Source organism: Geotrypetes seraphini, chromosome 6 (genome assembly GCF_902459505.1).
Source record: "Geotrypetes seraphini chromosome 6, aGeoSer1.1, whole genome shotgun sequence".
NCBI lineage: Eukaryota > Metazoa > Chordata > Amphibia > Gymnophiona > Dermophiidae > Geotrypetes > Geotrypetes seraphini.
This window is the reverse complement of record NC_047089.1, coordinates 45,584,731-45,611,207: the sequence shown is the minus strand read 5'-3', so window position 1 is coordinate 45,611,207 and position 26,477 is coordinate 45,584,731. Positions and strand designations below refer to the sequence as shown.

The 26,477-nt window shown below is 42.5% G+C and overlaps 1 protein-coding gene across 1 annotated transcript in view; it reads left to right on the top strand.

The window, feature by feature from the left end:
* The window catches only part of ATP8A2 (ATPase phospholipid transporting 8A2), a 457,609-nt gene that overhangs the window by 298,274 nt on the left and 132,858 nt on the right, over window positions 1-26,477 (top strand). The window contains exon 21 of the mRNA XM_033950263.1: window positions 22,689-22,763. Within this exon, the coding sequence (XP_033806154.1) occupies window positions 22,689-22,763 (75 nt within the window). The remainder of the gene's footprint in view (window positions 1-22,688; window positions 22,764-26,477) is intronic.

Sequence of the window (26,477 nt, the reverse complement as noted above, 5' to 3'; positions counted from 1 at the left end):
CTCGAAGCCCTTCTGCCAAGTCTCTTATAAAGATGTTGAATAGGATTGGGCCCAAGACTGAGCCCTGTGGTACTCCACTAATCACCTCCGTCATCAGGGGTCCTCATCAGTAAAATATTAATATTTACATTAGAGGCTGTGGTAGAAACCCGTTTACAAAGTATGTATTCTTCCCAATTAATATTTCCAAATTAATAAAATATCTTTGCTTATTTGTAAATGGGTCTCTACCAGAGCCTTTGATTCAGTAGCATAATTAAATTAAATAACTACTTCTGAAGTTTATGGAGATGGGCGGGGACGGATTTAATTCCAGCGGGGACGGGCGGGGACAGATTTGATTCCAGCGGGGATGTTTGATTTCTGTCCCTGCGCAGCTCTCTACTTGAAACCCTTTATAAAGACTGTAGCTTTTTCAGAAGTACTGCCTGCATATGGAAAAGGAGAACAAAGAGTTAAAAACACAGAGGACTTCAATAGGTGGCTCAAAGTCTGGTGTCATCAAGAAGGCTTTAGGTACATAGGAGGATGAGAAAATATGTGGAAGGACAAGAAGCTATATTGTACTGATTGGTACATATTACTACAGCAGGAAAAAGAATCCTTGCGGAGAAATTTATATGGAGGCATTTAAACTAGAAGGTGGGGGTGGTGTATGTATGAAGGACAATTAAAGAGGCCACGCCCAGCAAAAGACAAGATGTGATGGTAGTAAGGATTGCAACATAAACAATATTAGCAACTCACTTCTTAGCATTTCAACAGGAAGTGAAACAAAACAAAAATTATTTGAAAAAGGAGATTACTGCTGAAAAATAGCTGGAAAGCGATGACCACAAATGCTTACAATCTAAACAACAAAGTTCATGATTTGAAAGCCCTAATGTTAGAGGCAGACCTGGTTCAGTGAATCCCATGGTTGGGATGCAAACATACCAGGATATAATCTTTTTAGAAAGGACAGAGATGGTCAAAAATGTGGAGGAGTAGCTCTCTATGTAAAGATCGATATCCAAGTAACTGAAATGCAAGGGACCTGGGGAGAGGAAGAAGTGATATGGATCGTTCTGAAAAGAGAAGATGGAACTTCTATCTATGTAGGTGTAGTCTACAGACCCCCGACTGAATCGCAGCAAATTGATAAGGATCTGATTGTGGATACCCAAAAGTTTGGAAAGAAAGGAGGTGCTGCTGTTGGGAGATTTCATCCTGCTGGATGCGGACTGGAAAGTTCCGTCTGCAGAATCGAGAAGAAGTAGGAAGATTATGGATGCCATTCAAGAGGCTGGTCCTCACAAATGGGGAGAGTATCTCTAACGGTCCTCACAAATGGGGAGAGTATCTCTAATGTTTGAGTGAGTGCTGGGAAGTAGCGATCATCAAACAGTTTGGTTTCATAATACAGCCTAAGTGGAGAGCAGCCGCACAATACTTAAAGTCCTAGATTTCAAAGGCACGAACTTAAATAAAATGGAAGAGTACCTGAAGAAAGAGCTATTAGGATGGGAGGACATAAGAGAAGGGGAAAAACAGTAGTCTAAGCTGAAAGGAGCAATAAAAATGGCTACGGACCTTTATGTGAAGAAAATAAATAAAAACAGGAGAAATAGGAAACCGATACGGTTCTCCAAACTAGTGGCAGAGAAAATAAAGTTGGCGTTCCTGAAATATTAAAAAACCCAAGAAGAGGAGTACAGAAAGGACTACAGGATACATAGAAACATAGAAATAGACGGCAGATAAGGGCCACGGCCCATCTAGTCTGCCCACCGCAATGACCCTTCCCCACCTAACTCAGTGAATAGATCCCACGTGTCTATCCCATTTGGCCTTAAAATCAGGCACGCTGCTGGCCTCAGTGACTTGAAGTGGAAGATTATTCCAGCGGTCAATCACTCTTTCAGTGAAAAAGAATTTCCTGGTGTCACTGTGCAGTTTCCCTCCCCTGATTTTCCACGGGTGCCCCCTGGTTGCCGTGGGACCCTTGAGAAGGAAGATATCTTCTTCCACTTCGATGCGACCCGTGAGATACTTGAACGTCTCGATCATGTCTCCCCTCTCTCTGCGTTCTTCGAGTGAGTAGAGCTGTAACTTATCCAGCCTTTCCTCGTACGGGAGATCCTTGAGACCCGCGATCATCCGGGTGGCCATTCTCTGGACTGACTCTAGTCTCAGCACATCTTTTCGGTAATGCGGCCTCCAAAATTGCACACAGTACTCCAGGTGTGGTCTCACCATGGATCTATACAATGGCATAATGACTTCAGGCTTACGGCTGACGAAACTCCTGCGTATGCAACCTATGATTTGCCTTGCTTTGGAGGAAGCTTGCTCCACTTGATTGGCAGCCTTCATGTCCTCACTGACGATCACCCCTAGGTCACGTTCTGCTTCAGTTCTTGTTAGGATCTCGCCATTTAGGGTGTAAGTCTTGCATGGATTTTGGCTGCCCAGGTGCATGACTTTGCATTTTTTGGCATTGAAGCTGAGTTGCCAGGACCTAGACCAGCGCTCCAGTAGTAGTAGGTCGTGCATCATGTTGTCAGGCATTGAATTTTTGTCTGTTGTACTCTTGGCCACTACATTGCTTAGTTTGGCGTCATCAGCGAATAATGTTATTTTACCTCGGAGCCCTTCTGCCAAGTCTCTTATGTAGATGTTGAACAGGATTGGGCCCAGGACGGAGCCCTGTGGCACTCCACTGATCACCTCCGTCATTTCGGAGGGGGTGCCATTCACCACTACCCTCTGAAGCCTACCCTCAAGCCAGTTCCCAATCCATTTCGTCAACGTGTCGCCCAATCCTATAGAACTCATCTTGCTCAGCAACCTGCGGTGTGGTACGCTATCGAATGCTTTGCTGAAGTCCAGGTATACGATGTCCAGGGACTCTCCAACATCCAGCTTTCTCGTCACCCAGTCAAAGAAGCCAATCAGGTTGGATTGGCAGGATCTCCCCTTAGTAAATCCATGTTGACGGGGATCCCGTAGATTCTCCTCGTTCATGATCGTATCCAATTGGCGTTTGATTAGAGTTTCCATTAGTTTGCTCACTATTGATGTGAGACTCACCGGTCTGTAGTTTGCTGTCTCCATCTTGGAGCCTTTCTTATGAAGTGGAATGACGTTAGCCATTTTCCAGTCCAACAGGACGTTACCTGTACTAAGGGAGAGATTGAAGAGCGCAGATAGCGGTTCCGCCAAGATATCACACAACTCCTTGAGCACCCTGGGGTGTAGGTTGTCAGGTCCCATTGCCTTGTTAACCTTGAGCTTTGACAGCTCGCAGTAGACACTGCTGGGCGTAAACTCGAAATTACTAAACGGATCAGCTGAGTCAACCCTTGTCTGCAGCTGAGGACCAAGTCCCAGCGCCTCGCGGGTGAAGACTGAGCAGAAGTATTCATTTAACAGTTGGGCTTTTTCCGAGTCTGTTTCTGCATAGTCTCCCTCTGGTTTCCTGAGGCGTACTATCCAACCTGAGTTCTTGTTCCTGTCACTGATATACCTGAAAAAGGATTTATCTCCTTTCTTTATGTTCCTTGCTAAAGACTCCTCTATGCGGAATTTGGCCTCCCTAACTGCTGTTTTGACTGCTTTTGACTTGGCCAGATAGATTTCCCTGGAGTCCTGAAAGAAGCCAAGAGAGAGATACGTCTGGTGAAAGCAGAAGAGCAAATGGCTAAAAATGTAAAAAAGGGAGACAAATTTTTTTTCTGATATATTAGTGAAAGGAGGAAGAAGAAAAATGGAATTGCTAAACTAAAAGATGCTAGGAACTGATATGATATGTGGAGAGTAATGAGGAAAAAGCAAACATGCTAAACATATATTTCTGCTCTGTGTTCATGGAAGAAAATCCTGGAGAAGGACCGAGGTCTGGAAAAGTTACACAAGAAAATGAAGTAGATTCTGCGCCGTTCACGGAGGAAAGTGTTTATGAACAACTTGAAAAACTGAAGGTGGAAAAAAGCGATGGGATCGGACGGGATCCATCCCAGGATACTGAGGGAGCTCAGAGAGGTTCTGGCAGGTCCTATTAAAGACTTGTTCAACAAATCTCTGGAGACAGGAGTAGTTACTGGGGATTTGAGAAGAGCAGATGTGGTCCCTTTTCACAAAGTGGTCACAGAGATGAAGCAGGAAACTATAGGCTGGTAAGCCTTACTTCGGTTGTTGGAAAAATAATGGAAGTGTTGCTGAAAGAAAGGATAGTGAACTTCCTAGAATCTAATGGGTTACAGGATCCGAGGCAACATGGCTTTACTAAAGGTAAATCATGCCAAATGACCCTGATTGAATTTTTTGATTGGGTGACCAGAGAACTGGATCAGGGGCATATGCTAGATATCATTTACTTAGATTTCAGCAAAGCCTTTGACATGGTTCCTCATAGGAGACTCTTGAATAAACTTGAAGGGCTGAAGTTAGGACCCAAAGTGATGAACTGGATTAGAAACTGGTTGTTGGACAGACGCCAGAGGGTGGTGGTTAATGGAAGTCGCTCGGAGGAAGGAAAGGTGAGTAATGGAGTCCCTCAGGGTTCGGTGCTGGGACCAATCCTGTTCAATATGTTTGTGCGTGACATTGCTGAAGGGTTAGAAGGAAAGGTTTGCCTTTTTGCAGATGATACCAAGATTTGTAACAGAGTAGACACCTTGGAGGGAGTGGAAAACATGAAAAAGGATCTACAAAAGTTAGAGGAATGGTCTAATATCTGGCAACTAAAATTCAATGCAAAGAAATGCAGAGTAATGCATTTGGGGGATTAATAATCGGAAGGAACCGTATGTGCTGAGAGGTGAGAGACTCATATACACTGATGGGGAGAGGGACCTTGGGGTGATAGTGGCCGAAGATCTAAAGGCAAAAAAAGAGTGCGACTAGGTAGTGGCTGTTGCCAGAAGGATGCTGGGCTGTATAAAGAGAGGCATAACCAGTAGAAGAAAGAAGGTGTTGATGCCCCTGTGCAAGTCATTGGTGAGGCCCCACTTGGAGTATTGTGTTCAGTTTTGGAGACCATATCTGGTGAAGGACATAAGAAGACTTGAAGCGGGCCAGAGGAGGGCAACAAAAATTATAGGAGGTTTGTGCCAAAAGACGTATGAGGAGAGACTGGAAGCCCTAGAGGAAAGGAAGGACAGGGAGATATGATTCAGACATTCAAATACTTGAAAGGTACTAACGTACACCAAAATATTTTCCAGAGAGGAAAATGATAAAACCAGAAGACATAATTTGAGGTTGGGGGGGTGGTAGACTCAAGAGCAATGTAAGGAAATTCTTCTTTATGGAGACGGTTGTAGATGCCTGGAATGTGCTTCCGAGAGAGGTGGTGGAAAGGAAAATGGTGACAGAGTTCAAAAAAGCATGGGATGAACACAGTGGATCTAGGATCAGAAAATAATAGTAAATGGTGAAGAACTAAGGCTAATAGTGGACTGACTTGCATAGTCTGTGTCTATATATGGCCGTTTGGTTGAGGATGGGTTGGGGGAGGACCTCAACGGCTAGGATGGTGTAGATGGGCTGGAGTGAGCTTTGGCGAAGACTTCGGTAGTTGGAACCTATACCGGGCAGAGCTTTGGAATTTGCCTAGAAATAGCTAAGAAAAAAAAAATTTTTTTAGATTGAATCAGGTTGGGCAAAATGGATGGACCATTTGGGTCTTTATCTGCTGTCATCTACTATGTTACTATAAGGGCATTTACCTCACCGGACCATAGTAGAAACCTCTACTGCAGCTTTGTGAAAGCCAGTGTAAATAAAGGATAGCACTGCATTGTCCACAAGCAAGCATGAGAGAAGTAGTTTTACTCGTACAGAAATAGCTTGAAGCAAATTTTATCCAGATAGCATATGGTTGGTTTTAAACTGGTCCAGGTATTAATAGCTTTGCTCATAACACTGAATTTTTGTTTGCAATATAGTGAAGTTGGTTATAGCTGCTGTTCGGATTTTAATAAAAATTTGATGAGCACTTTAAGGAGAAATTCTTACTGATAAGCACTTGTCTTTTTTTTTGGCTTATTGGGAATTAAAAATACAGGCAATAGAAAACTTTAGGATATGTAATGAAGTTAAAAAAAACCACACTTGTCATTTCCATTTGGTGGCCTTCCTTAATTTTAGTATTGGAGGGGAATGGTAGCCAGAAACATATAATACTGTTAGTGTCATTTCCACTGGACTGTGCTTTCAGTCAGATATGGTTTTACATATGAGAACTCTTACTGCTTGATTTAATGTTTGCTAATAATTGCTTTGCATCATGTAATGAGCTGCCTGAATAAAATCAAATTATGTCTGTTTCGTTAGTGGTGCAAGAAACATGAGTTTCAGCTACTCTGAAGATACTTATCATAAAATGAGCAAGTAACAGAATATATTTAAATCCCCCAAGGGGTGTCTATCATTTCTGGAAAATTTCATCAGACAGCTTGGAAATCCTTCAGCTTTAACCTTTAGGTGTCTACACAGATGTAAATTGTCTTCTATGTAAACTGTAGAAATTTAAAACATTTTAGTTTGCATATTTTTTTCCAGGCCTCTGTATAGTATGGGCCTAATTTTATAATGGAACACCTATGCAAGAAGTTTGAAAAGGTAGCTGTTTTAAGCCTATTTTATAAAGGCACTATCACACAAATCCCCAACTGAGCTTCATTGAATAGAATGCATCAGCCACAATAAATATGTTTTCCAATATTAAAAAAGATGGGGAGAAAAAAAGGTATATGCATTACATATCGCAAGATCACTTATCATAGCTTGCAAAAACTTATAATCATTGTATATCAAAAAAGCTTTCCAAAATAGCAGCAAACACCAGTGAAACACATATGCAAAAATTTCTTATATGAAAAATGATTTTTACTTATCTCAATATGTCAAAAAAGTCCCTCCAGCTAGTCTATTGCGTCCTTTAATTGGATTCTTCTTTGTACAAGCTCTCTTTCACCAGGCTTCAATTCCTGTGTGGCCTATTTTTCACCAGAAAGCTGTGTCAAGGAAGAAGCTTCAGTTCAACTTATGCTGCCCAATATTCAGTGCTATTTAACCAGCTTGGAATGACTCCTGTCCAACTAAACCAGCTAACTACCAAATATTCAGTGAGAAATAGCTAGCTATCTCTCGTTGAATATTCTGGTCAGCGGCTAGCCTAAATAGCAGGTCTGTCTTGGCCAGCTATATCTACTGCAGCTAAAATTAGACTGGAAATTCAATGCCAGTGGCTGAATACAGCCCCAGCACTGAATTTTCTGGTTCACCACTGACTGCGGGAGGTAGCTGGACTTCCTCCCACAGTCTGCATATCAGCCCATAATATATATATATATTTTTTAGTCAAAGTATATTTATTGAAAAGTTTTTGTATACGACAAATGTATGAACACATGGAATGAAACTCGTGAGTTATACATAGCATATATACAATATACTGTAGAATGCAACCAGGAACAAGTGACAAGAGAAATAATAACATGCAGATTGCTGATAGAACAACAGCATAACTCACAAAGAGTATGACTACATAGTGAAGGTCATCAAATAGCATGAATCAAGGAAATAATGCAATAAGAGAACAATATACAGAAGGGAAACAAATTACAAATGAAAAGAACAAAAATCAGGAGGTGGAGCTTTGCAAATACAACTTTAGGGAGTTCCATATTCTCTGAAACTGGGAGAATCGGTTGGATGATTTGGCTAGATATGCTTCAAATTTATACGTTAAGCATACCAGATGCCACCATTGGGAGTGAGAAGCTTTGGATAGATCTTTCCAAGAACTCAGAAGAATTTTCAAAGCTAGAGAGAGCAATATATCCATTAGAAGAGCATCATCCGCGGATATCTCGCCTTCAAAACCAGAGGATTTCAGTAATAGCATCTGATAAGTCAATGAGATATTAATGTGAAATATGGAACACATGGTGTCCCAAATAGATTGGGTCCCTTGCCTAGCAAGAGGTTTTTAATTTATGTTTTACTTGTTACTAATAAAGACTGCCTGGATCGTGTACAAGGTCTGCAGTTTTCTGTTTTGTTTGCTTTGTCCCAAATAGATTCCCAGAAGGTATATATAGAAGAGCAATAGGGGGCTCATAATTTAAAAAAAAAAAAAAAGTCTAAAAAGTAGCCTAAATGGGTACTTGGACGATCAAAAAGCCTGATTGTCCAAGTACCCATAATCAAAGCTGGTTTTAGACGTATCTAAAACCAGCTTAGGCCTTTTCCCTGCCTCTAAACGCATAGAGCGAAAATAGGCGTTTTTAGAGGAGGGGAAAGGGCGGGCGGGAGGTGGGCCAACCTAGGCGTATAGAAGGTATAACCAAACGTTTTGACAGGTTGCCTAGTCGGCACTTATACGTTTTGACTTAGACCAAGTCAAAACAGGTATAAGTGCCAAAAAAGGGGCCACTGAGCTGATTGCTGCAGCTCAGCGGCCCCAGCAACCTACCTATTGCTGCAGGAGAGATGGCTCATCTCTCCTGCCGCGATGGTGATTACCCACCCCCCTCCGAATCGCGGCACTAAGGAGGGGAGCATCGTGGCAGGGCATCTCCCCTGCTGGCGATCCTTACCCCGAAATGCCGCGGTTTGGAGGGAGGTGGGCGATCACCATCGCCAGCAGGAGAGATGAACCAAGCAGTGATCAGCCCTCCCCTGGCGATTACGATCGGGCAGGAGGGAGCCCAAACCCTCCTGCCCCGTGGCACCCTGAACCCCCGACAACATTGGGGCAAGAGGGAGCTCAAGCCCTCCTGCCCCGCGGCACCCTGAACCCCCGACAATGTCAGGGCAAGAGGGAGACCAAGCCCTTCTGCCCCGCGACACCCAGAACCCCCGACAAAGATCGGGGCAAGAGAGAGCCCAAGCCCTCTTGCCCCGGTGATTCTCCAACACCCCTCCCCTCTGATTACGATGGGGCCAGGAGGGAGCCCAAGCCCTCCTGGTCCAGCGACACCCCCCACCCCCACTAAAATACAGGCAGGAGGGATCCCAGGCCCTCCTGCCCTCAACTCACCCCCTCCCGCCAACCCCTCGATCCCTCCACCCCCGATCCCCCCTCCTACCTTTAAATCGTTGGACGGGTGCCAAGCCCGCCCGTCCGACCGGCCAGCCATCCGTTGAATGGATGGCCTTAGGGCCTGATTGGCCAGGTGGCTCAAATCCTACCCACAGGTGGGGCTTGAGGCGCCTTGGCCAACCGGAATTGGCCCAGTAGCCTTAGCCCCCCCCCCCCCCCGTGGGGCAGGAGGGCTTGGTCTCCCTCATGCCCCGATCTTCATCGGGGGTTCGGGGTGCCGCAGGGCAGGATTGCTTGGTCTCCCTCCTGCCCTGATCGTTGTAGGGTGGGGTGTGGATTCTGTAACTGGTGTTCTTTTCGACAGACACCGGTTACAGAAACCAGCTTTTAGGCGAAGGACTGGCTCCTTCTTTGTCTAAAAGCCCTTGTTTTGGACGTTTGGGATTTAGGCTTTTTTTAGGTTGATTATATGGTGGAAGTTTATATGTAGTGGTGGCCTGGGTATTTAAACAGCTGAACATAGAGGCATGCCATTATAAAAAAAAACCTCCTTTTGGATGGTTTTTTTGATAATTGACATTTTCCCTGCTTCTACTTTCAACATTTAAGGACTTAGGCCAAAAGGGGACTTAGACCTTTTTTAATTATGCCCCTCCACATGCTTTAATAATAATAATAACTTTATTTTTGTATACCGCAAATACCACAAGCAGTTCAGAGCGGTTTACAGAGGAAGAGAATGTACACAGACAGCGAGGTTAGGTATATACGGAAGAATATCAGGGATACAACAAGTATTTCAGAGGTACAACAAGGCAGGAAGGAGTCAGAGAAATTTATCAAAGAGATAGGTTTTAATTGATTTCCTGAAGGATTGGTAGGAGAGTGTATTTGAAATGAGGGTGGTTAGGCGTTTATTCCATTTGCCTGCTTAGAATGACAGTGTTCTATCAAGGAATCTTGTAGATACAGCCCTTCAGGGAGGGGAAGGCAAACAGATAGGCATTGCGTGTGGAAGTGGTGCTTGGAAATACAAAGTGGTGTGACATGTAGATTGGGGATAAGCCTGTTATGGTTTTGAAGCAAAGGCAGGCAAACTTGAAGATGACCCTTGCCTCCATCAGCAACCAGTGAAGTTTTCTGTAGAATGGGCTTACATGATCTGACTTTTTGAGACCATAAATGAGACGGACGGCAGTATTCTGGATGATTCTCAGGCGTTTGGTCTTCTTAAAGGATCCCAGGTATATGATATTGCAGTAATCTAAGGTGCTTAAGATTAGAGACTGAACCAGCAAGCGAAAGGAGAGGAAGTCGAAATAGTGTTTGATGGTAAGGAGTTTCCAGAGGGTGCTAAAGCATTTTTTTAACCTGAGCATTGGTATGGTCTTCAAAAGTCAGGCATCGGTCCAGGATGACTCTTAGGATTTTGATGGTAGGATTGATTAGGTAAATTAGCCCGTTTAATTTCAAAGAGGTATTTGTTAGCTTGTGGTTAGGGCTTGCCAGGAGGAGCTTGTTTTTTTTCAGGGTTCAATTTTAGTTTGAATTGTGTGGTCCATTGCTCTACCTTAGTGAGAACAGATGAGACGAATTGTTCAGTGTCTTTTGTCAGTGAGGTTATGGGGATGATAATTGTAATGTCATCAGCATATATGAATGATTTCAGTTTTAAGTCAGATAACATATGTCCCAATGATGTCGTTGAATAGAGAAGGGGAGCCCTGTGGAACTCCGCTGGGATTGCACCAAGGTTGGGAGAAGGTTCCGTTGCTGTGAACCTGGTAGGTTTTAGGGAACCAATCTCAATGTTGCAGGTCCAGCAAGTTTGTGGAAAAGAAGGGTTGATTCTATGGGATTTTAGGGGAATCCATTGTGCCCTGTGTAAAAAGAAGAACATACTTTGCAGAAGAGAGGCCAATCTGGAGGTGTGAAATGTGGATTTTAAGATGTGAGACCAAGCTTTATCCGAGATGGGGAAACCAAAGTCATCTTCCCATGATTTTTTCAGAGAAGAGGCTGGACTGGAGAGAGTGGATTTACGTAGTTTGTAGAACTTAGAAGCAGAGTGGCCAAGAGCTAAATATTGCTTAGAGAGGACAATAAGGGTAGGGGGTAGAATTGAGGTTACGGGATTAAAACCTGACTTTTTGATAGAGGAACGTAATTGCAACCATTGATAGAATTGTGAGTCGGTGAGTGAGTATTTTTCCATCAGCTCACTGAAGGAAAGCCAGGAACCATCTGGGTGGCAAAAAGAAGCATTGTCCCATAAGTGCTTTTTATACCAGGCAGTCCATAGGATGGGCTTTTTGTCTATCAAAAACTGGCGATTACACCACAAAAGGCAGATTTATTTATTTGTTTAGATTTTTATCCCGTCCTCCCAGTAGATCAGAACGACCTACAAGCAAACATTCACAGTGGAGTACATTTGGACAATACAAAGACTATACAGTAGTTTAAGTACAAGGACTATATGGCAATATACGTATAGGTTAAGAATGGACTGTACAGCAATTTAAGTAGAGGTTTAGAATGGAGAAGAGAGGATAGAGGGGAAGGGGGGCGTAGACTGCAGTTGAATTTTAATTGAAGAAGAGGGTCTTTCCCGGTTTCCAGAAGGTCTTCAATGAGTTCTGTAATCTGATTTGCGGGGGGAGTTGGTTCCAGAGTTGGGGGATGAAATGGCTGTAGGAGCGTTTGCGGGCAGTTTCTGACAGGAGAGACCTTCCTGGGGGGATGCTTAGGCGTTTCTCCATTTCTGAGCGGAGGGGGCGGATGGGGGTGTACAGGGTTAGCTTTGATTCTATGTAGGCAGGGGTGGTGGCATAAATTTTTTTATGCGCTATTACCAGGGCTTTGAATGCACAGCGTTGGTTAATTGGAAGCCAGTGTTCAGCGCGGAGGGTCGGGGAGATGGGATCGTGGTAGTTGAGGCTGTGTAGGAGGTGGATTGCTGCATTTTGTACCTGCTGGAGGCGCTTGAGATCTTTTTTTGGCTACTCCATTAAATAGGGAGTTGCAGTAATCCATCCTGGAGAGGACATAGGCATAGAGGAGTTGGGCTAGGTCAGGTGTGGAGATGTATGGTTTGATCCTTCTCAGTTGGCGGAGGTAGTAGAAGGAGGTAGAGATTACTTGAGATATGTGGGTGGACAGGGACAGGTGGCCGTCTAATGTTACTCCTAGGCTGCGTACTTGATCTGCTGCATTAGTAAGGTGGAGTCCATGATAGTGTTGGGCGTGTGTATTTGATACTTTTTTTCCTGATCCATAAAGGTTCAGTCTTGGAGCGTTCAACTGTAGTTTGTTGTTTGTCATCAAGGTTTTCATGTCAGAGAGGCAGTGTTGGAGGTTGGCGATTTGGGATGATCGGTTTTCACCTAGTGGGAGGAGCAGCTGGTTCCGGTATATAGATGACATCTTCATGCTGTGGAGTGGCACGGAACAAGAACTACATCAGTTCTACGCCTGGTTGAATTCGTGTGATGAATGCATCAAATTCACGATGAATTTTTCTGTGTCCTCTGTTGTTTACCTTGATGTTATTGTCATACAACTAGTGGATTCTTTTGTCATACAACTAGAGGATCTACATGTCAAATCCACTGACAGAAATACAATTTTAGAATACACAAGTTGTCATCCTGTTGCATTAAGGAATAATCTTCCATTTTCACAATTCCTTCGCATTAAGAGGAATTGTTCGACAGCTAGTAGATATAGGACCCAAGCAAAATCTTTTGGTGAAAAACTAAGTACTCGTGGATATCCACAGAAAGTTTTAAAAATCGCACAGAAACGAGCCAAGTATTATAACTGGGATTTATTGTTGGCGAGCAATAAATCTGGTGACAGTAATGACTGTGTTCAAACCTGTGTAGTGCGGTTTACAGCACAAGGAAGCATTCCTGCTAACATTCTCAAGAAGAATTGGAAGATTATCCAAACTCTACCTATCTTCCAAGATGTCCCTTTGAGAATTGCGTTTACTAGGGACAAGAATTTAAAAGACCTTTTGAGTCCCTCCATGTACCGCACCGCTTCAGTTGAAAAAACTTTGTTGTCACGGGGTTTTTTCAAGTGTGGCTCGTGCAGCATTTGTGCTGTTACTGTGCAAGGATCCACGTTTACCAATCCTGTCGACAACAAGATATATCATTTACAGCATTTCATGACATGTAACTCTGACTTTGTTATATATGCCATCATCTGTCCATGTGCAAAGGTTTACATTGGGAAAACAATATGCCCGTTCAGGACCAGGATGTGTGAGCATAGATCCAATCTGAAGCTTAAGAAAATAAGTGCCCCCATAGTAGAACATTGTCTTGATTTCGCCCATGAATTCCATCAGTTAAGATGCATGTGCATCGATAAAGAAATCAAGAATGATCGGGGAGGTGATCGTCACACTAGACTCCTGCAAAGAGAAGCCAGATGGACATTCCAGCTTAGTTCTTTAAAACCCACGTGTTTAAATAGTAATATTGGCTGGCATTCTTTTTTCTAATATATTCTGTGACGTCATTGTGTGGTTTCTTTAAGTACGCATGCGTGGCGTTCTATCGCCACCGGCGCCATTTTTTGATGTGTTTAAATTCAGACTGAATGCAGTGAGTACTATTTCGTTTAAATTTTGAGACAATTGTATTTAACATCTATTTGTTTGAATGAAATTTAAGCACTTGTCTTTTTCTGTTGCTTTTTAGCTATCAGTTATATGAGAGGGTTTTGTGACCAATGATAGAGAACCTGTCCTGCTGAGAAACCATTGTTGGAATTTATTATTCTATATGGTGCAGGCTTCTGAGGTCTTTCCCTCTTGTTTAATTGCATGTGGAACCTGTATTTTTTGATTTGTTTGCCACAATATAAGCCAGAGCCTCAGACAGAGAAAGGGGAGGCTCAGGAAGAAGGTGCCAGATAAGCAGTCCAGATGGTGGAATAGAACTCAGCCCAGAACCAGTCCTGATGAGGAGCTAATGGAACTGGAGGAAACTGGACTGCCCACTCAGTCAACTTGGCCTACTCCTGAGGGAATGCATGGAGGTGTGTGAAGAAGTGCCTGTACAAGGTGAGCTGAATGAGGATATGGACATTAGCTGAATGAACCCTGCTTATTGCTTTTTTCTTTCATGGAGAAGGGATTCTTTTGCCTTTTTGCTTGCCTTATTACAAAGAAACTGTGCAGTAAACCTTTATTGTTCTCACCTGAGAAGAATCAGCTTGAACTGTGTTTTGTTTCATGGATTTTTTTTATTTTTTCTTTTTGGCTGGGACTAATTGAATGACTTTACTGAACTGTGAAACCTATGCTGCACCATACACACTGTGTGGAGTTAAATAAGCAACAACTATTCAGTAGTACTGATAAATGAACCTGTGAAGTGGTGTTTGTGGTTGGAACTTATTCAAGGTTATTTTTCTCCTCTCTTTTTGAGCCTCCTGATATCCTGGAAACAAGGCCTAAGCAGAGTCCAAGCGTGACATCTAACCAAGCTGAAGGAAGCCAAAGATCCGCTGAATGCAAGCAGTCAGCCATTACCTATACTTACCTATTGTTCTGTGTTTGTTTCAAGTGCTGCATTATTTGATTCTTGTGCACTGCATATTTTCTGTTTTACCTTTTTGCCCTGTTTTTGGATTGATTTTGTTTTTCCTGAAAACTTTGTTTATTTTGCAAAGACTACTTTTGTTTTCAACAATTAAAGCCTTGCCTTTGTGACTTCTGGGTGGTCTGTAAAGGTGCTTTGGCAACATTATTGGCCAGCACTGCCTGTAGGGCCTTCTCCCTGTTGAAAGGCAGGCCTAGTATTTGATGCTGCCTGGTGGTGGGTTACCACATTGCTCTTAGCAGGCCCGGCCAGGCAACAATATTCAGTTGTTAACAGACAGGATATTGTGAGGGACTAGGAAGAGGAAGGACATTCTGGTTTGGTGGTACTGACTGAAACCTGGTTAACTTCATTGGATGATCCTGTATTGAGGACCATCTGTCCTGCGGGTTATAAAATCTCACACTAGGTTAGACTGAATAAAAGGAGTGGGGGAGTTACTCTTTTAGACAAGAGTTTTTTAACTGTGAAAATTGTAGATTCTTGCAATAGTGTTTGGAGTTGGTGTATGAAATCCTGGATCCATTGTTTCAAGACTCTCTGTGTTTAATCTTATTTTATTGTCCACCACAAAAATGGTATTAAGCTAGGGATTAAATTTTTGACATTATTTTTAGAAACTCAATTAAGTGCTAGCATGTTCTTCTACTTGGGAATATAAATCTACATTTAAGGCATTGATTCTATAAAGCCTGCCTAAAGTTAGGCATTAATATCGGCGCCTAATTTAATCAAGCAATAGGCTTAATCAGTACTGATAATGGCACTCAATACCTCACAATCGACTTGAATTAGATTTACTTGAAAGGCACCTAACTCAATAACCTTGAGTCTATAAAAAAGTAAGCACCTAACCCAAAGCACCTACTTTAAAAGTGGGCGTGGTTATGGGGGCAGATCATGGGTATGTTTTGGAGTTTAGCACCTCTTTGTGAATTAGCTGCTGTTAGGCTCCAATATCAGCTCCTAACTTTAGGCAAAGAAAACTCTGGCATAAATTGGGGATGCCTAACTGCTAGGATGCTATGTGCTACCTAAGCACGCCTCGGCAAAGCTAAGCATGGTTCTATAATAGAGCCTAAGGGACTCATAATCGAAACAGAAATATGTCTAAAAACCCACCCAAGTCAGCACTTGGACAATCAAAAAGACAGGTCATCCAAGTGCCAATAATCGAAACGGGGTTTTAGACATATCCAGAGACTTTTTAGGCCTCTGAATCCCGCTGTGCGCCCAGAGCAGAAAGGAATGCTTTTGGAAGAAGTGGTTAGGGCAGGATGTGGGCTGACCTAGACTTAGTCATTATACTGCAGAGATAATCAAAAGTTTGACGAGACTGCTTAGGTGGAACTTATACGTTGTGACTTAGGTGATCTAAAAACAGGTCTAAGTGCCCAAAAGTTATCCAAAGTGACTGGATAACCACTGTAGACACAAAGTACAGACTCCCACATACTTCCCCAGTGATCACTGACCCCCCCCCCCATAAAAAATTAGAATAAAAACATACATATCTGCCTCCAAAACACCAGCACCTGGCATAGGAAAGCCTAGTAGAGCTGCACAGAGGTGGCTTAAGTAGTCTAGGGGGTCTGGGGTGGGGGGTGGGCTAGTGAACCATAGAGAGGAGGACCTAGGTCCTTAAGCCACTCTAACCACTGCATTCATGATGGAAAATGTGAGTCCACCAAAAAAAAAAACCCTACTGTACTGCCATATAGGTGGCACCTGCAGCCATAAGGGCTATTGGGTTGGTAGACAGGTGGGTATAGTAGGTTATGGGGGGTGTTTTTGGGGGGCTCACCATGACCTGCAAGGGAGTTGTGGTGAGATGTTTATGTGGCACCCTTTCTGTGAAGTTCACAGCACTGCTCTGTAAGGTGCCCCACTACTCTGTTGCCATGTCTGGGTGGCCAGTCCATCACTTTGCTGGCTCCTCCCACGTCCAAAAGGTCTTGTTCTTGGTGTTTGATACTTAGATGATTTTTTGCACAAGAATGTAGTATAAAGATAGACATACTAGTGTTCTGGACGATCAAACGTAGAAGTAGACAATTTTTTTAAAAAAAAAATTTGGATGTATTTTTCGAGAATGGACTTTAGACGCTGCTGGCAGTGAGCAACTAGCGCCCTAGGCCCAAAACGGACTTAGATGTTTCTTTTGATTATGTCCCTCTAAGTTTATAGAATCAGTGCTGATATTGGTTCCTAACTTATTAATTGTTTATAGAATCAGGGCCTTAGAAGATATTCAAGATTTTAGGGTTTCAGACTGCTTAGATTTTTTGCAATCATTATTCTATTTTTGCCCCCCCCCCCCCCCATAGTGTTACACATGATGAAGGTCATAAGTTAGATATTCTAGCTTGTACAGATCATCCACGCTGAATGGCCTGCGCTATTCCCGACGCTCATAGGAACTCTATGAGTGTCGGGAGCAGTGCGGGTCATTCAGCGCGGCTCACTGCACTAAAAACTGCTAGCGCAGTTTGATAGAAGAGGGCCTATATTATATACATTCTGCAATTCCTTACATTTTAACTCACCTTGATCCTGTTTAGGCAGAAATATTAGATTAGATTTTCAGCAGCACTAACCAGTCAATTTCTGCTGGAAATTAGCATTTAGCCCCGAACAAGCAATTTAACCAACAAGGAGCCATTTCTGGCTGGTTAAATTGCTTTTAATATTGGAGCAGCTCAAAGGTCAAAAATTTACATCAAACATGGATGTCATTCAAAAATTCCAACCTAGAAACCTAGATCAGATATACTAGTGACCAAAATTGTGGCAACACCTAGCATTTTAGGTATTACACTTTGAAAAAAACATGGCTATAACATCATAACTGTATATAACACATTAAATTTTGACTAATAGAATTCTGTAATCACTTAACAAGACTAGTATAATATTTGGCACATTTCACAAAAAAAATGCTGTTCATAAGCTAACCAAGCTAATAATGTACTTTGTCCAGTTGTCAAATTATTTCATCAGTCTCACTAATAGCGCGTTTAATATCCCTTAGCCTTGATTACTGTTTCACATCTTCTTGGCATGCTGTCCACAAGTCTTTGGAGATTAATAGGTATTATTATGTGTAACCAGGAGTTGATTATTGCTGCTATCAGCTCATGTGTGTTGTACGGTCACTTTGCCACTACTGTTCTCTTTAATCTGGCCCAAAGGTTCTCAATGGAGTTGAGATCTGGACTGTTTCCTGGCCAGCCCAGCAACTCAACCTTATTCTCTTTGAACCAGGTGAGGTATTTCTTGACTGTGTGGCATAGGGTACCATCCTGTTGGAAAAATGAAAGGTCAACTGGCACCAATGCTGTCTCTGGCTGAGGACAGGACCTTGGGCTGAAGGATTTCCTTTATGTATTTGTCAGCATTTATCACTAATTCAAGCACTTGCAATTGACCCACATCATTTTTGTTTATTCAGCTCCACAGCATTACACTCAGAGAATTCTTCAATGTGGCAGTAATACACTCTGACAAGCATTCCTCACACAATTACTGACAAACATAGCAGACACTGTCACTGCCAAATTTGAAGATTTGGGTCTCATCACTACACAACATCTTCCACTTCTTTCCAGTTCAAATGTTTACGGTTCTGAACTGTGTTGAGGAAGGGCTTTTTCCTGGGAATTCATACTTGCAGGCCTGCCTTCACCAGTCTCTAGCGAACTGTCTGACCTGACACCAACACCCCTGTTTTGGCCAGTGACTTGTTGATGTCCGTGGTAGTTAATTTCCAATTCTATAGAACCATTCTTACTATCCTTCTATCAGTTTGAGGTGTTGTAACCTTTTTCTGGCTGCTTCCAGCCTTGTTTTTGATGCTTTTAGTATCTTCAAAGCACTTGCAGAGTTTCAGTACCCTGACCAGTGACACACCTTGAACAATTTTAGCTGCAGTCTCTCAGTAACTGTAGTCTTTTCTTATGGATATGGCTGTAATTTTAGCGTATTTAGACAATTTGGGCCTGATTCTCAAAAAACACATCCTGATCGGGATGCATGTTTTTAGAAAAAAATGAGCGAGGATGGACACCTACATTGTAGGGGTCCATAACACGGCTAAGGCAAAAAATAGGGCCACTTAAGCATACCCAAGGCAGGGCGTGGTGTCACCTGGAGGTAGTCTTGGGAGTACTTCTGTTCAGCAATGTAAATGCAGTTCCCTTTAGGACACCGATGCGTGATTGACACTCGATCGGTGACTTTCTCTTAGGTGTCCACTTAGATCAGCATCCTATAGAGAATCAAACCATTAATATTAATTAAATTAAATTAAATCACAACAACATCAGAGCATCAAAATGAAACACATAAACAATCTACTGTACTGTATGCTCTCAAAATCTAAGCAATGCTTATCAAAAGAAACATGATCGATTGCTTACCTTTGATGTCAAATTACTAAGGGGAAGATTTGCAAAACTTTAAGATGGTCGCCAAACCAGTTCCAGCTGGTTTAGTGTGCCTGTATTTTAGTGATGGATTATCAAAACGGCTTACCATGGTCTTTTTCGAGCATCCTAGCAGTCTCTGACTCTGCCAAGCAGATGTATTACAACAAGGTCATTAATATTTAAACAAGTATTCCGAGTGATTCTTTATTACGGGTGATTCCCTAACCTCACTCCTACATTTGTGAGCAAAATTTTCTGGCAGGTCTGACCTGCTGTAGCCTTACCTTCTGGTCAGCACCTCAGCACTGATTGGCTCAGGCATTGACAGGAAAGTAATAATAATAACAGTTTATATACTGCAGTACCATGAAGTTCTATGCGGTTTACAATAATTAAAAAGTTACAGATTGAATAGTGCTAGTGGAGTTGAGATTTAGCTGTCAGTTATTGTGGGGAAAGATTGTTCAGTGTAACTGCCTAAGTACTTTAGAAACAAATATGTTTTTAGGTTTCTCCTAAATTCCCCATAAGTATTTGCAAGCATTAGTAATTGTTTCAGATCTTTACCCCCAATGCGGCCTGGTAAGAGAAGAGAGTTGATGATGTTTTTTAAATTTGCATCCCTTGACAGGTCAGACCTGCCAGAAAATTTTGGGTGACAGGTCAAAAACGCGCAAGACAATTGCGCGCAGACAAAATAGCGCAGACAAATAAGCGCAAAGACAATTGCGCGCAAGACAATTCAGCGCACCGACATTTCAGCGCAAGACAATTGAGCGCAGCGACAACTCAGCGCAAGACAACTCAGCGCAAGACAACTCAGCGCGCCACTAGAGGCCGCTTGACCATCGGAGGACACGCGCACGTACAGCACGTGAACACGTCATCACGTCAACGTGTGTTATGTATGATTCCCTTGACTCTTTGCGTTTTCAACATAAATCACGTGAATGCATTTTCGTTACCATGGTTACGTTATCTCATGATATATATTCTCCGAACAGCATTTAAATACAAGTCACGTGAATGCATTTTCGTTACCATGGTTACGTTATCTCATGATATATATTCTCCGAACAGCATTTAAATACAAGTCACGTGAATGCATTTTCGTTACTATGGTTACGTTTCTACATTATATATGTCCTCCTTCCTTTCCCGCCTTCCTTTCGCTGCCTGACCGTGTCCGTTATAGGTAAAGATCTGGTTTTGCTGGTACTTGATCTATAACGAATATTTGTCTTGCGCGGATTTTTCTCGCCTCTGGTGAGAGCGAACGTCCACATTTCTTCATTTACAGGTATGTTTATATTTCCGCTTCACGCGCAAGAAAAGGGAGGGTATGATCATAAAACTCAGCGCAATTGATTAACAAGTTTATATAGGGTATGTTGATATTTACATTTTCAGTTCTTGTCTTGCGCGCAATTGTCTAAGGTTCATAGACAATTGCGCGCAAGACAATTTCGCGCAAGACAATCGCGATCATAAAACTCAGCGCAATTGATTATCAAGTTTATATAGGGTATGTTGATATTTACATTTTCAGTTCTTGTCTTGCGCGCAATTGTCTATGAACCAGTTTATATAGGGTATGTTGATATTTACGCGCAATTGTCTATGAACCAGTTTATATAGGGTATGTTGATATTTACATTTTCAGTTATCAAGCGCGCGTGTTTGTAAATGTCGCTGCTTTTGCAAGGGATACCATTATAGTTAAACCTTAACTTTTTCCTAAAATACTTTTTCCCTAAAACGCCCCACAACGGTTCATAGACAATTGCGCGCAAGACGCAGCGCGATGTCCCCCCCACCCCCATGGGAGCCGTTTAAAATAGTGCTTTCTTCGGCGCACCGTCAACTTTGCGCTCAGTCGTTCGTGCTGGGGTTGATAGACAATTGCGCGCGCTCAGTCGTTCGTGCTGGGTTGTGTACGAACCGCGCGATTTGGTCCCGTATCTAAACGCACAGGTCCTTAATTGTCTATGAACCAAATTTTGCCACCAGCAGTGGGAGGGATGCCCGCTCCCTCACATAGCCTCCATTAAGCAAACCTCCCTCCCCCGATACTCCCCGGCAGTGGGAGAGATGCCCACTCCCTACCGCTGCTGCCGTTAAGCACACACACCCCCCACACACACACACACACACGCACACATACTGGAAGTGGGAGGAAGGCCCACTCCCTTGCATCGCTGCCATTTTATTTTAATATTTTTATTCTGCATAAAACCTATGGGGCTCATTTTTTAAAACAGGGGACATCTAAAAAACGGCATAAAGTGGCACTTGGAAGTTTTTCTCTGGAAAACATCCAAGTTGCCAGTTTCGAAACAGATTTTCTAGATGTTTTGATAGGCTTTTTGTCTACAGTGTGTCTAAATCTCAAGGAGACATGTTGGAACTGTGTTATGGGTGGGATTTGGGAGGGCTTAGCACTTAGACATTTTGCAGTGATAATCAAACTTTTTACAAAATATCCATGGCACATTGTGGATGTTTGGGGCTAGACCTGTTTGGGCATCAGAGTATCACTGGAGTGATGAAGGCATAGCCCCCATACTCCCTCAGTTGTCACTGACCCCCCCCCTCCCACCCCCCAAAGATCAGAATGAAACAGTACATATCTGTCTTAATGACCGCTGCAGATAGAATGACCAGTCCTAGTACAACAGCAAGCAGGTATCTGGAGTTGCATGGTGGACTGTGCAGAGACTCCAGAAAATGGGACCCAGGCCCATATCCCACCCTAACTAGTACGCTTGCAGGGGAAAGTGTGAACCAACCAAAAACATACTGTACCTACATATAAGTGACACCTGCATGCAGCCATAAGGGCTATTGGGGTGGTAGACAGGTAGGTCCAGTAGGTTTTGGGGGTGTTTTGGAGGGCAAAGCATACAATGTAAGGGGGTTCTGGTAAGATGTGTATCTGACACAATTTATATGAAGTTCATAGCAGTGCCCCCTAAGGTACTCCACTGGTCTGCTGACATGTCTGGGTGGCCAGTCTAGTTTAGATGGTGACCCCACCTACATCCAATTGAATTGGTTTTGGACGTTTTCATTTTCAAAAATGACCAGAAAGGATAGATGCCCTAAGGGCTAAAATGTCTAGATAGGTCATTTTGGGGAAAAAAAAAAAAAGATAGATGTGATTTTGAAAATGGACATTTTCTCCAACAGATTTTCTCAAAACATCCAAGTCTGACTTAAGAGTCCTATCAAAAATGCCCCTCCATGTGGATTGCAAGGAAGCATTCATAAAATAATTACAGAATCAATACAAAAGTATAACAAATATACAATCAAATTCATCTCATCATCTACGTTCATACTTTATACCACTTCTTCCCCATCATTGTATCGATAAAAATGAGCTTTTAAATACTTCTTAAAAGTAGATCTCGTAGTACATAAACATAACATTCTAGACAGAGTGTTCCATAGCACTGGAGCTGCACATGAAAATGCTGTTTTCCTTGTCTGTTGATAATATGCTGTATTACAGATGTCTGTATCCAACTTCATAAACTAATTCAGATCTTAAAATCCATGGTGGTACAAATGTTTTTGAAAATCTGCTGTTATGTTCTGTTTCAGCTTTGGTTTGCCTTCGTTAATGGATTTTCTGGTCAAATCTTATTTGAGCGATGGTGCATTGGTTTGTACAATGTGGTAAGTGTGCAGCATTATTGTTTGCTAGCGTATAAAACAAAATAGATATTCCTTTGTTGACCATATAGAGAGTTTACCTCAGCTTCTAATCAACAGAGCTTTCCGTATACTATGGAGCCCTTTAACCAAGCTGCATTAAAAAGTGGCTTTAGCGTGTCTTTACATGGGTCATTCCTGTGCACTAAGGCCATTTTTACCACTGGGGTAAAATGTCTGATTTTTATATTTTCTGTATTAATGGCCATTCATTAATTTTCCCATTAGTGCGAGCCCCTACTGCCATCCATAATCTAAGCGGTAAGGGTTCATGCGCTAAGCATGCGACAATGTAGTTGTGGTAACCGATTAGCATAGAACATATCTATCCTCTGCCTCAGACCCATATCTAGTACTAAAAACTAAATTTTATTTTTTAGCGCTTGGGTAGAACATGTATATCCAAAAATTACTACAGGAATGAGAAGGGTGGTCTTTAATTATTGAGTGGGTGCGAGAGGATACAAGACTTATGCATGTCCCAACCAATATTCAGCCGGGACCCACATAAGTATCTTTTCCTTATTATGTCCGGGATAGCCATGCAAATGGTTACTCGCAATTGGAAGAACTGGAATCGCCTTGACTTTACTTTTTGGTGGGCAAATTTATGTTTAAGTTATAGGTATGAAAAGATGAATGCGGATATGCTGGGGCATACTAAGAGATTCAAGTTAATTTGGGGCCCTTTGACGTCGTTTATGGATTCATTATAATTGTCTTTTCCTTTATTTCTGTTGGTATAATACACACACACCCAGGGGGAGGGAGGGCGGTAGGAGGGTATTTCTTTTGTATGGTTCTATTCCCTTATGAAAATGTTGGTTGGGTGGGTTTTTTTTTAATGTTGTATGGATTCATTTCTGATTGAGTTTAAGTGCATATATGATTACTTTTATTTGTATAGATATTGTATTGCATTAGAAACTCAATAAAGATAAATAAATAAATTCCAACTGGGCAATCTCGTTAAACTTTTGGTTATACTTGCAGTATGACTAAGTCTAGGTCAGCCCACCTCCCGCCCTTGCCCCTCCTCTAAAAATGCCTCCTTTCGCTCTTGGCGTTCAGAGGCAGGGTAAAGACCTAAGCTGATTTTAGATACGTCTAAAACCAGCTTTGATTATTGGGTACTTGGATGATCTGTCTTTTTGATCATCCAAGTACTGATTTAGGCCACTTTTTGAATGTTTTTTTTTTTTGGGGGGGGTTATTATGAGCCCCATAGATATTTCTATCAATATCTAAATTAATGATTTTTGTATTTATACGTATGAACTAGGGCTGCACATTTAACACTTTATGCATGTAAACCGTTCTGAGCTCCCCTGGGAGGACGGTATAGAAAATTGAATAAATAAATAAATGTTTAAGCCCGTTACATTAACAGGTGTTAGAATAGATGTGTACACTTTTAGCACAATGGGGCACTGAGGCGTTTCTTTCTGTCTTTCTTTCTCTCTTCCTGCCCCCCTGTCTATCTTTCTGTCTCTCTCCCTGCCCGCTGTCTGTCTTTCTTTCTTTCCGTCTCTCTCCCTGCTCACTGTCTGTCTGTCTTTCTTTCTGTCTTTCTCCATGCCCCCCTGTCTTTGTGTGTCTGTCTTTCTTTCTGTCTCTGTCCTTGGCCCTCTTTCTGTCTATCTTTTTCTTTCTGTCTCTCTCCCTGCCCGCTGTCTGTCTGTTTTTCTGTCTCTCCCTGCCCGCTGTCTGTCTTTGTCTGTCTGTCTTTCTTTCTGTCTGTATGTCTTTCTTTCTGTCTGTCTCTCTCCTTGGCCCCCTTTCTGTCTGTCTTTCTTTCTGTCTCTCTCCCTGCCCGCTGTCTGACTTTCTTTCTTTCTCTCTCAGGCAAGATGTCCGATCGCAGCTCTCCTCCCTTTTACCTCTGGCTCCTTGGTTTCCCAGCAAGCGAACACAATCACAACACCGAAAAGCCGCAGCCATGCTTCCCCACACCCAGTGGCTACCCTTGGCCTGGGGAAACCCCGCTAGTCCCTGTCTGTGCGCCTGGCAGCGGCGCCTTGACCCCTAGAGGCCTGGACATTTGCCGTTCATCAAGCCTTAGGCTGTCTGGGGTGTGGGAGGGGGGAAACCATTGGCGCATATGCGCATGAGAACAGAGGCCGATGGAGAAACCGCTGCAGGCGCCTACTGCGCTTGTGGCGTTATGGAGCACAGGCGCACAGAGTTTCAACCGCGCATGTGTGCTAAGGGTTTTATTATAGCAGATTGTGCAAATAAAATTTTTATTTGATGTGCAGCCCTGATATTCATGTATTTTTATATCAGTATGTATTTGTTATTGATTTACCCTGCTAAGTGGATTTTGACATGGATTGCCCACTGTGAAAACAGGATACTGGGCTTGATGGACCACTGGTCTGACCTAGTATGACTATTCTTATGTTCTTCTGTTAAGACTATAGTGAACAGGTAAAAAATTAAAATATTGTGAGGCAATGTGCCACATAAGTAAAATGAGGGGTAGAGGTAGGCAAGATATAGGGCTCCTTTTACAAAGGTGCGCTAAGGCCTTAACGTGTGCAATAGCGCGCGTTAAATTCCCGAGCGAGCTAGCCACTACCACCTCCTTTTTAGGAGGCGGCAGATTTTTGGCTATAGCGCACGGTAATTTTGTGCATGCGCACCTAGCGCACCTTCATAAAAGGAGCCCATAGTTTATCCAAGGACAAGTAGGCAGCATATTCTCACATATGGTGACATCATCCTCAGAGTCCTGGTACGAACAGTCAAAAAGTGTACTGTCACTTGAAATCTTTGGAAGACTGCCTGTACTCTCCATTTGAGTTTCAAGTTTATTAAAATATTTGTTATACCGCTTATTTCTAAGCGGTATACAGCAATAAAAAGTAAAGTTTATAAAAACAAACATTTAGTATTAAAATAATAAAAACAAGACAGTGTTAGTCTAATAAGGGTTAAACAGGGAGCACGTAAGTTGACTACACACAAGTAGGAAAGGGGGAAGAACTACAATAATTTAAGTTGACTCACAGGACCATCAGTTCTGTTTTAAGCAGAGCTGAGAAACTGTTCTTTGGAGTTTCTCCAAGTGCATAAAGCTTTCCTATATATTTGTGTGCCTTCCCATTTCTTTTTCTGTTTTATTATTTTTCTTTTGTTCCAGTATAAACTTTTGATCAATTTTTTTTTTTTGGGGGGGTGCCTTCAGGAAGCTGTATTTGAAGCACAACTCGCTAGTTAGGAACTGGAAGAAATATAGTTAATATGGACAGGCAGGTTTTTGTTCCCATTGCACAGGGCTGCAATATAGTAAATGATGGCAGATAAAAGCTATCACAGTCCATCCAGTCTGCCGAAAAGATAGCCAGAGCAGCACCTGCTACTCTGTGCCAGGACCTGTCCACCAGGATATGCAATATCGTCTCATACCATGGATGTCTCTCCAGGGGCTTCTGCCCAGGAGGGAAGGGTTAGGATGGTTAAAGTAGCTGGAGATTCGATCATTAGACTGGGTGGCTAGTGGACATGAGGATAGCTTGTTTACTTATCTGCCTAGTTCAATGGTGAAGGACATCACGCATCACCTAAATGAGATTTTAGACAGTGCTGGAGAAGATCCTGTTGTCTTGGCATATGTGGATACAAATGACATTGGAAAATATGGGAGGGAGCTTCTGGAAACCAAATTTAGGCTCT